Source organism: Doryrhamphus excisus, linkage group LG9, assembly GCF_037039965.1.
Source record: "Doryrhamphus excisus strain RoL-2023G ecotype Guam linkage group LG9, RoL_Dexc_Guam_v1.1, whole genome shotgun sequence".
Classification (NCBI taxonomy): domain Eukaryota; kingdom Metazoa; phylum Chordata; class Actinopteri; order Syngnathiformes; family Syngnathidae; genus Doryrhamphus; species Doryrhamphus excisus.
Genome location: NC_136365.1, coordinates 18,823,718 through 18,834,645, shown reverse-complemented (window position 1 = coordinate 18,834,645; position 10,928 = coordinate 18,823,718). Strand labels below are relative to the sequence as shown.

General features: G+C 44.7%; 1 protein-coding gene across 4 annotated transcripts; it reads right to left on the bottom strand.

Moving 5' to 3' along the window:
• Positions 1 to 10,484, bottom strand: tab1 (TGF-beta activated kinase 1/MAP3K7 binding protein 1). 4 transcript variants are annotated; one of them, XM_078793557.1, is made up of 12 exons: positions 10,394 to 10,483; positions 9,719 to 9,849; positions 8,194 to 8,347; positions 7,893 to 7,988; positions 7,536 to 7,638; positions 6,989 to 7,105; positions 5,057 to 5,168; positions 3,924 to 4,068; positions 3,528 to 3,741; positions 2,012 to 2,165; positions 952 to 992; positions 5 to 867 (listed from the first exon to the last, which is right to left on the bottom strand). In XM_078793557.1, exons 1-12 carry the CDS (start codon positions 10,424 to 10,426, stop codon positions 554 to 556), a joined length of 1,614 nt encoding a protein of 537 aa, XP_078649683.1. In that variant the 5' UTR covers positions 10,427 to 10,483; the 3' UTR covers positions 5 to 553. The 4 variants fall into 4 exon arrangements, with proteins under 4 accessions (XP_057938179.2, XP_078649683.1, XP_057938200.2 ...); XM_058082196.2 differs by having other exon boundaries at positions 1 to 992; positions 10,394 to 10,484; XM_058082217.2 differs by lacking the exon at positions 952 to 992 and having other exon boundaries at positions 24 to 779.
• Positions 10,485 to 10,928: the final 444 nt, after the last annotated feature.

The following is a 10,928-nucleotide window of genomic DNA, read 5'->3' as shown; positions in this document are numbered from 1 at the left end:
AATCCCATTGGCCTGCTCCATCACATGCTGTGAAAAGGAGATACTGTAAATATTGTAGATAAAATATCTTTATTTACATGTTTTTTTCAAAGGTACATGAGCCCATTCATGATGTTCATAAACAAGTCTAGGCCTTATTGATACAATGATAATACACATGTACAGTATAACCACAGCACACAACATTAGGTACACCTGCATCAATAATAATGCTCAGCTTTGACGGATGGATATTTCAGTGTCATAATGGAAGATCAGGCTCTTGACACCATAATAAAGGTCTATGAGCCGTCAGCGTTATGATATCTGTCAGAGAGGTGTACCTAATGAAGTGGCGCATGCCACCCTCACAAGGTTTACCTTGACCCCCACCTTGCCGCTTGCCTTGCCGTGAGTCCTAATGTGCTTGTGGGTTTGTTTCTTCGGGAGCGCCGGTGTTTGACGGTGTTCCCCACAAGTCCCACATATAAAAAGCCTCACCTTGGCGAGTACGGGGTTGTCCCTGGAGCACACAAAGGGTTCATTGGCGTCCAAAAACCTGGTGCTGCTCTCCTCACTGAGGTCCCAGCCCCCCCTGGGCTATCTGGCTCTCCCCGTGGTCGGTCCCCCACAGACGATAGAACTGACTGAAGTCCACGTACGGCGGTACCCGGCCGGTCTCGTCCGGCTGCGCCGCCTGACTCCCCCGCTGGCGGAACAGGCTCCCGTCACCGGAGCTGGAGCTGGAGCTCTGTGTCTGCGTGTTGGTGGACTGCAGCGTGGCGGTGGGGCTCTGGCTGCTGACGGATGTGGGGGGTACAGGTATGAGGGCGGGGGCGGGGGACAAGGTGTCGCGGGTCGGGAGGCAAAAAAGGGAGGCGGACAGAGGGAGGGGGCGAAGCGGAGGAGGAAGAGGGGGGCATACGGGGAGACAAAAGAGGGAGGTGGAGAGTGAGAGGCGGGGCAGAGGAAAGAGGGGGCGGTCAATTATCGGCTGCAGGATGGAGGCGGAGCTTTGGCGAGGACGGCGTGAAGGACACAGAATGGATGAGGACATGCCGGGGCCAGCGAGGATCAGAAATGAAGCGTTAGTCAACGAATGATGGATGCTCATCTCGACCTTTCACCTTAGGTTGGAGGACTTTCATCCTTTTATCAGGATTCATGAGTATCTGCCAAGGCTGACACACAGCTCAGTGACTTATATACGTTTATGTTAGTACTACATAAAATGGAAATATAATTGGCGTGCAAATTTTTATTATTTTTTTACAGATAAACACAAATAAGTTACATTACTAATACACTAAGAAGACATCCAAAAACTAAATGTAGGTATTAATGGTTGTTTGTCGGAATGTGCCCTGCCATTGGCCCAAAGTCAGCTGGGATAGGCTCCAGCATACCGCACCTTGACCCTTGTGAGGATAAGTGGGATGGAGGATGGATGGCAGGTCCAGAAGCACGCTCCTCATACATAAAAGATAACCGTCTTAAAAAATAGGACATTGACATGAGCTACCAAACACCACAGATAGGTTTCAGTCCTGTGCGACTCACAGGAAGTGAGTGTATACGGCTATAAAACGTGTTTGATTGAAGCAAAACAAGTAAGTTTCATGTTTTGAAATGCGTCGTCAGTCGCGTTGATCATTCAAATCATTTGAAACTTCCACCACCTGCACAAAACGTTGCTTTCGGTTTCCGACTTCCAAATAAGACGCTTATTGGTGAGTTTTGCATGTCATTTGTTGGTGAGTAACACTCTGCTCTCAGCGCTGTGGAAGTGTTAATCATTTATTTACGTTTCTGTCTGATGAAAAAGAGAGAGAGAGCGAGCGGTAAAATGCTTCGCCAGCTGTCCTTGATTCTGGAGCCCGTGAAAAAGAGGAAGAGGAAGCGCAAGCAAATAACCAATGCGGTGCAGGAACACCACACTCACCCAAAGTAAATATTGAGAAAAGGGAAGCTGATGGCCAAAATGAACGGGGTTCGCAGGGGAAGTGGAAATGACGAGAGAGAGAACGCTTACCCTGGCGTGGGGGTGCCCTCCTCCAGGGTGGAGGCCGTGTTGGTCCCGTTGGTCAGGGTGCTCTGGGAGGGCATGACCAGTGAGAGGGTGACACTAGTTTTGCTGGTGCTCTGGCTGTTGGAGTAGGGCACCGACACCGGGTAGATGCGGCCACCTGCCAGAGAAGCAAAAGGAACAAAGTCATGAAAACGTCCTGCGGTCCACCGACAGTACAAAGAACGCTTGTCTTGGCACCGCTATTAACAACAAAGGAAGGCGAGGCTCACCGGGGTTGCAGCCTCAGCATGAAAACGGGAATGAGAGCAAGTGTTTTTTTCTTCTGGCTGCGCTGTTATCTCAGCGACGTGTGGCGTTATTGGAAGTCCCACACTCAAAAAAGCTCTGATTTCTCCTCCGCCAGGCGGCTCCGCTCAGACGTCAGTACATGTGGTTTTATTTTTATTAGCGCTCTTATGTTGTTTTCAGTCCGGGGCTGCACTTGGAATTGGTTCTGAGCGGCCCTGAGAGCTCAATAAAGTCCACATCCCAGCTGACCCAAGTACACACAACAATTTATAAAGGGCTGGAAAATCAAATGTTCGGAAAATACGATGGTATCATGATACAGTGACTATGTGTGTGACAATCCATATAACCTAAGATTGTGTGACCGCATGGGATCTATAGCGACATGGCTAAGAGAGGATTTCCAAAAAATCGTTATGTCAGACATAAAGTGTTTTTCTTTTCTGTGTGTTCTAAAGATAGAAAAACAGCTTCCATGAGGCAGCTCACTAATGCACGTGATGGACACACCAATGATATTCCGCCGAAAAATCCCGCCTCCAAAAAGCTCCGACAAGGTTGTATGGTTTTATGTAACAGGTACATTCATGATAGCATGTAAAAAAAAATTAAATTATTATTAATTCATTCATTTTCTACCGCTTATCCTCACGAGGGTCGCTGGAGCCTATCCCAGCTGTCTTCGGGCGCGAGGCAAGGTACACCCTGGACTGGTGGCCAGCCAATCACAGGGCACATATAGACAAACAACCATTCACACTCACATTCATACCTATGGACAATTTGGAGTCACTAATTAACCTAGCATGTTTTTGGAATGTGGGAGGAAACTGGAGTACCTGGAGAAAACCCACGCATGCACGGGGAGAACATGCAAACTCCACACAAAGATGGCCGAGCCAGGAATCGAACCCGGGTCGAACCTCGCTTGTGTGGTAATTTCATTCATTCATTCATTCATTTTCTACCGCTTATCCTCACGAGGGTCGCGGGGGTGCTGGTGGCCAGCCAATCACAGGGCACATATAGACAAACAACCATTCACACTCGACCCTGAAAATTATTATAATTATAGAATTATTATAAAAATATATTTCAATTAGGCTAACATTAAAAAGTCCAAATGTTACAAAAATGGAAATGTTGAATGTAACCAGATAGGAAGAAGGTGACTATTCTGCCATGTTTCCCGTCTGAAGCATTTAAGCTAACATTCCTGCACCGGTCCCACCTTGTGTCGGCGTGAGCACACCGTCCGCCAGCGGGTAGTTGAGCGTGCGGATGAGCAGGGTCATGTCCTCGTGACAGGAGCACAACGTCGCCCTCTGGCGGCCGGACATGTAGACGTCGTGGTGCAGGCGCTTGACGCGGTCCACTACCGACTGGGCCACCGCTTCCAGGGTGGTCTGCTGGGCCAACTCCGCTGCTACCATGGCAATGATTTCCTATGTCGGACCACAGAGCATGGGGAGAATCAGGGAGATGGACGGGGAGAACGACTATCAGTCTCAAATGTGGAATGGAGAAAAGATGGATTATGTTGAAAATCGGATTGAATAAAAAAAAACAACATCTGGCCCAGTACGAAGGAACAACATGGCACAGACGTTCAGTCCTGACATGCTACCTTGTTGACGTGTTCGGGCCCGTGCGCGGACTCCAGGGCGTCGATGAGTCCTTCTGACATCAGCAGCAAAAAGCCCGTCACGTTGTCCAACGACTGGCTGCCGTGAATCTCTGGCTCGGCGATGATGGGCCTCATCTTGGCCGTGCTGATTGCCAACAGAAACGCATCACGTTTTATTTACGCAAACAAGACTTCAAACAAACACAGATTGGACATATTTTGGTACCACACATATAAATGCTGATATCTAGCATCTTCCATGGTTTGGTTTTCTTAATATTAAACAAGTTCTTACTTGAATAACGATAGCATTGTACTGACAAAAAAAACTAACTCAACAAACAAGCTTATTTTGTTGTCATAGCGATATTTATCCAAACAAAGGCACCTTTAGTTGTACCAGGCATTAAAATTAACAAGAAATCAGGGTGGCCTAATATTTTTTTCCGATGGGACATATGCATATATATATTTTAGGGTTAGCAATATGGACCTCAGCATATATCACAATCTTTTTTAAAATTGAAATTCATCATTTATGGCTGCACGTCAGTCAAGTGGTTAGCACATAGGCCACACAGCTAGGAGACCCAAGTTCAATTCCACCCTCGGCCATCTCTGTGTGGAGTTTGCATGTTCTCCCCGTGCATGCGTGGGTTTTCTCCGGGTACTCCGGTTTCCTCCCACATTCCAAAAACATGCTAGGTTAATTGGCGACTCCAAATTGTCCATAGGTATGAATGTGAGTGTGAATGGTTGTTTGTCTATATGTGCCCTGTGATTGGCTGGCCACCAGTCCAGGGTGTACCCCGCCTCTTGCTCTAAGACAGCTGGGATAGGCTCCAGCACCCCCGTGACCCTCGTGACGATAAGCGGTAGAAAATGAATGAATTAAATTCAGCATTTAAAATATATAATATATAAAACTGAAATTCAGAGTCTTGTATAAGAAGCTACAAACCTTAAGCCATACAATGAAATACACTTGTAAAGCACATTAATTTATAGTTACGTTTTTACCGCATTAAGTCCTTTTCTTATCATTGGAAGACTCTATATCGGTATATAGAAAATATCGTCCAACACTCGTCCCAGCAGGACGCTTCTGCAGGTGAACTAGCTTACTTGTTTACCTGAGCAGGTCAATGTCACTGTAGTTGATTTTCACTCTGTAGTCTCCGAGCCTTCTGGTGCTGCTGTGCCCGCTGATCTGGCCCGCCTGCCTCACACGAGCCGAGTCCACTCCTGGGATGAACGGGGGGAAAAAAAAAGCAAATTAAAGAGAGAAATGATACATTAGCCGGTGTGAGGGAACTAACAAGGACAAGGAGATGAGTTTGAGGGTGAGATGAGGAGAAGTTAAGTGGGAGACGGAGATGGGAGTGGATGAGGGGAGGGGAGAGAGGTCACCTTCAGCGGGCTTAATGGAAATGACTGCTGGTCCATGTAAAATGCTGCCAAGATGGGCCGGAGCCACAGAAATATTGAACTTAAAACGGCAGAGAAAGGTGGAGATGAGCCACGTCGCTGCGGGCTGACATGTTGGCAGCCGGCGTATCTAAAATAGTGGCTTGGGAACCTGGCGCTGCGCTTCCTCCGCCACACTAGCAACCACCTGAGGACATGTCGCGATATCAACTGAAAACTGACTCAAAAGACGAACGGGAGGGAGCATCGCCAAGGTTAAACACGACATATAGTATACACAGATACATCCTAAATGATAGCTGTGGCATTTTTCAGCTAAATATTTGAAAGCTTAAGTTTTTTTTATTTATTTCATGATTTGGAGTGCATGAGAAAGTGTGAAGGAAAACACAGCTCTCTTTGCCCACACATCCTGTCATCCCAGTAAGGCAGGGGTCTCAAACACGCGGCCCGCGGGCCAAATGTGGCCCACAGGACACTAGTTTGAGGCCCCCGCCTTGATATGAAAGTTTAATGTTAGTGCGGCCCGCGCAAGTTTGATATGGATGCTGTATGGTATCATGTACCCAGAAAAAATTATTACTTTTGATTAATGATCATGTTAAAGTTTACATAACTGTTAATAGTTATCCTCCCTATCCGTGTGGAAGTGGTAAGTCTTTGCTATTTAAGTTGAAAGGAAATAACTTAAAGGCTACCGTTTAGGTCGCTAGCTCTCTAGTTTGCGAGTTAGCATGTGTCTCAAGACCCTGCAGTTGCGCAATATGTTGTAAATAAAAAGAGTATAAATGTGACTATAGTCGTGTTTTGTCATGTCTACAGGGCTCTAATAATGCTTTGTTTATTTTAATCTGAAAAAAATCATTTGTCTACCCACCAACTATATGTGGTTTCTTAAGTTTTTATTATTTGCCGTTTTATTATTATTATTATATTTATTTATTACTGATTGATTGATTTTCTTTATTCTTGATTTGTTTATTTATTTTTCATCTTATTTTGTGCAGGAAAATAAAAATTAAGATATTTGAGAACAGTGGAATTTTTTATCAGAGCTTTTATTGTAGAAAATCGGAACTAAAGCACTGAAAAATTTTTCTGTTTTTAATAAATGCGTTTTTTTTTTTGGGGGGGAAAACCTGATGCGGCCCAGTCTCACCTAGACCCTAGCTCCAGTAGCCCCCAGGTAAATTGAGTTTGAGACCCCTGCAGTAAGCAGTAAGCAGTAAGCAGTAAGCCTGTCAGTGTATTCTCTTCTATAATAGCCTGTAAACATCATCGAGTTTATAGCCAATTTCTGGAAGTTTTGGAAGTGTCGCGGGAGGGTGCAGGAATTGGCTGAAAGACAAAAAAAAAAAAGTTGCCAAGAGCTAGACAAAATGTGTCAGGAACAAGCGAGTGGAAAGGGCCACGGGAGTGATTGTCGCGCTTTGTGCATTTCAACGATTGCTTTGCTGAAGAAAAGGAAGGAGAGGAAGAAAACCGACCACTTCATCCGTCTCAGCTTGAGAGGCAGAGTACACAATACAAGGAGTACAGCTTACATAAGGCTACAACAGTGCCTTTTCATTCAAGCTACTTCATACGTAGTACAATCTCTTTCTGCTGTTTGGGATAACCTTTAAAGTTCATCTCACCCAGCGCCGTCAGCCTCTGCAGCTCGTCTTCGTTGTCGGTGTTATGTGGCCGTCCCAGCTGGAAAAACTGATTCTGGCCATCGGTGCTGGTCTTGCACAGCAGCGCCCTGTTGGTCCCTACAAACACAATATGCAGGTTTTCATTATTCATTCATTCATTCATTTTCTACCGCTTATCCTCACGAGGGTCGCGGGGGGTGCTGGAGCCTATCCCAGCTGTCTTTGGGAGAGAGGCGGGGTACACCCTGGACTGGTCGCCAGCCAATCACAGGGCACATATAAACAAACAACCATTCAGATCTCACATAATAATAATAACAACAATAACAATAATAATAATAGGCGACTCTTGTGGCTATAACCCACCACAAGCTACAACTCAACTGCGACATCACTTCCTGTTCGCCCGGCACTAAGGTCCTGTAGAGTACATGAGCAGGAATGTGGTCCCCAGGTAAATTGAGTTTGAGTTTGTGCCGGTGTTACCCATCTTTGGTACGCTAAAGCCCAAACCACCGTGCAGGTGTGACATCTGGCGTGTTCGTACCAACATTGGCGATGTACAGCTTGTTGTTGAGGATGAGCGCCACGATGGCTGTCGCCCCTCCCGACACCTCCTGCTCCAACTCCTTCAGGCGCTCCTGCACCTTCTGTCAGGGCAGACAAAGAGGCGTTCAGGGAGCCGAGATCAGCGCTGAAAGTGTGTAGAGGGTGTGAGGCAAATGGAGGACAAGGGAGGAGAGGTACTTCCAGAATCTGCACCTATTCAGCGATATTTCTTTGGATTTCGTGCATGTTGAGAGTTTTGCGTTGAGAACCACGGTCCTAACACAATCCTAATACTCCGGTTGCCACCCATTCAATGCCGTCAGAGAGAATGATGTGTGTGTGTGTGTGTGCTTGCCTCGCTGTGCGGAAGCATGTAGCTGGACAGGTTAGCTTTCTCTGCCAGAGCATCATCGATGGTGTGCAGGTAGCTCTTCTCCACCACCTCAAAGGCCTGCACAATCAAGCAAAGGTGGAAGTGGAAGAAAGTGGAAGTGGAAGTGGAAGAAAAATACTACACTTGACCCACCATGGAATTCAAGTGACATACATTTTACTAACATGCTAGCTTGATAGGAACATCACTCCATGATGTAGCTCCACTGCTTGCCCCCCTCGTAAGTGAGAATAAAAAAAAAAACCTGCGTCTTGTCACAAACCTGCGTGAGGATTCTGCGCACGTCGGCGTCCGTGTGAGTGGAGTTGAGCTGCTCCAGCAGGAGCTCGGCCGTCAGACACTGCGAGGCAAAACTGGCCACCCGGCTGCCGTCGTAGCCGTTGAAGACGCCGTAGAGCGAGCAACAGTCCTCGCTCCTGAGAGGCGGGAAGAACGTTTTAAAAAGACGGCAGATTTCATCAACAGACATGGATCAAGAACATCACTCATTCAAGCCAAAAATTCTACATATGTCTGTCTGAAAAATGATAGTCTTACACTCAATGACAAAGTGGATGCAACAGCGCCATCTGCTGGACCTGGTGGCAAACTGCACTGAGCAGCCTAACAGCACCTATGCACCAAACCATTATGACTTTCATGGAAACTGCTCTTATTTTCTTTAACATTTTAACTCCAAGCTAGTAAACGACATGGCTTTTCCACTTGAAAGTACAAGTTTATTCTCAGAAAATGTTTCCTTTTAGATCAACAACAATATTGACAGTAAATATTTGGACTTTATTCTCATTAAACAATTTTCCCCCAAAACTAATTTTCAAAAACATTATTTCTACAAAACAAAATATTTGTTTTGTTTGCTTCTCATAATATTACGACTTCAAACATATTTTTAAAAATATATTTTAACCACATTATTCTCATAAAATTGCTACTTTTCTCAGTAGATTAGAACTTTTGTCTTTTAATATTTTGACCTCAATGTTGAAAAATTTCAGCTGCTTTTTTTCCATTTCTTCTTGTGTTAGGATGTAATTTTTGAAAAGTGCAACATATGTTTTCTTTAATATTGCAACCCTATGCTACTAAAATGACATTTGTCTTCATAGTAATATGAGTTTCTTCTCGTAAAATGACAACTTTTTGTTCCTTTGTGTACATTTTTTTCCCGTATTTACTAGAGATGGGAGACTTCCTGAATCACACTGCTTCAAAATATTGCTTGTACTTCGGTACGTGACAAAAAAAAATAAAAAAACTATATTAGGAAAGCAGGAAGTGAACAAATGTAACAGTTACTGATTGTAAAAGTACCAGATGGAGGGGTAGGATTTAATAAGCTTTGCTTCTTCCTACTCCTTTTGGACATGTGGAACTGTGAACTGATTATGTGATGCATTCAATTGTAATCTGATGCATGTTCAAATGAAATTAAACCATTACCATTGCTACGAGCTTGTATCGCTCTGCAAATATCACATGGCTGATGAGGTTTGACACAGCAGGCACTGACGCTTGCAAATGGACTGGTGGCTGTCATTGCTTGGACTGCTGACGAGACCATTGGCCAGTTTGTTTATGTATTTGTAATGGTGACCCGTGTTTACCTCATTTTAGTGACTCTGATTGTTCTACTTCACTGCATCTGTTGCGGTGCAATTTGAAAGAAAAGCCTCTCAAGCTTCATGAAGCTTCACCCGCCCATAATATTTTGACTTTACTTTTAGACTAAAATATGTTATCGGTGATGGTGCACCAATGTCTGCATGCATATGTTAATACCTTACCTGAAGCGTAGGTGTGTGTCCTCGTTGGGGTGGCTCTGCGTGCTTTTGCCATCGGGTTCATACACACAGTTGGGTGCTGTGCCAACGCCGCATAGCTGGCATATGGGCAGGTCGTCTGTCCAGCTCTGATGCTGTCAAGGAAGTCAAACCACTATTATTATTATTATTAATACTGATATGATATGTACAAAATGCAATACTAAATTCATTGTTACTCAAACACCACACAGACAGTGTCCATGATAAGTGACTACAGTTATGGATGAGGCTGTAGATGACAACATCTGACATAAAAAGCAAATGTTGCGTTTGTTTCCATGTAAATAATGGCTTCAACTTTTCCTTCCCAGTACCGTGTTGTGCCTCACCCCGAGCAGTACACCTTTCTTGCTAAGTGGTTACCATCTTCCACTACAGTTTATAAAAATGTTCCATCCGGTTGTTGTTAAAGCAAGGACTCCGGGTGTTGTCACAGAAGAGTTGGGCTGCTCAGCTAGCATACTTAAAGACTCAAGCTAGCTCTCGCATCTCCGAACTACACAAAAACACCCGAAAATGAAAACGAAAAGCAAAGGAGACCAGCGGGTGACTTCGTGGAAACCAGAGAACACACGTCACATCATCCTCGACTCTTAAAGACGAAGAATGTTTTGAAAAGGTGAAGTTCAGGCTTACATTCTGCATCAAATTCCTCCGTTGGGCCGCCATGTTGAACTGGCAGGTTGCGTTCAGGTACCCCTGTCATTGTCCGAATTCCAGGCGTCAAAAACGTGCGGCTCCTCATCCTTGCGCTAAATCACTCCTAAATCACATTACATCGACAATAATAACGCACGATTCCAAATTTTCTTCGTGAACAAGGATTCTATTGCGTTGGTTTTGTTGTGTTTTACTGCTTTGTGCCTTCTACGATAGCTCCTGAAGGCAGCACAACGTCATTTTTTATAGTTGCGAGCATAATCTCAGTTCTCTTTTAAAAATGTATATTTATCTACAAATTTTCTCTGACATTAATTATATTAAACAATGTCAGATTGCAGAATAGTCTATTAAAACAAATAAAGCAACAAAAAACTGCACTTCCGGGATGAGAGACAACGTTTCGGAACTGTCTCCCCCGCGTGGACTTAGTAAGGATTGCAACATCATTTTTTAATATCTGGTCTGGTGACTATCCATAAGCATACTGATGTTGTTGCATGCACTTTAA

Bases quoted from the DNA above. Each gene is read 5' to 3' on its own strand.
- tab1 (XM_058082196.2), bottom strand. From the start codon at position 10,426: ATGGCGGCCCAACGGAGGAATTTGATGCAGAAT. The intron at 7,106-7,535 runs GTACGAACACGC...TTGTGTTTGTAG, and splicing joins GCTGTACATCGCCAATGTTG to GGACCAACAGGGCGCTGCTG. The intron at 2,166-3,527 runs GTGGGACCGGTG...CTTCTCTGGCAG, and splicing joins TGTGCTCACGCCGACACAAG to GTGGCCGCATCTACCCGGTG.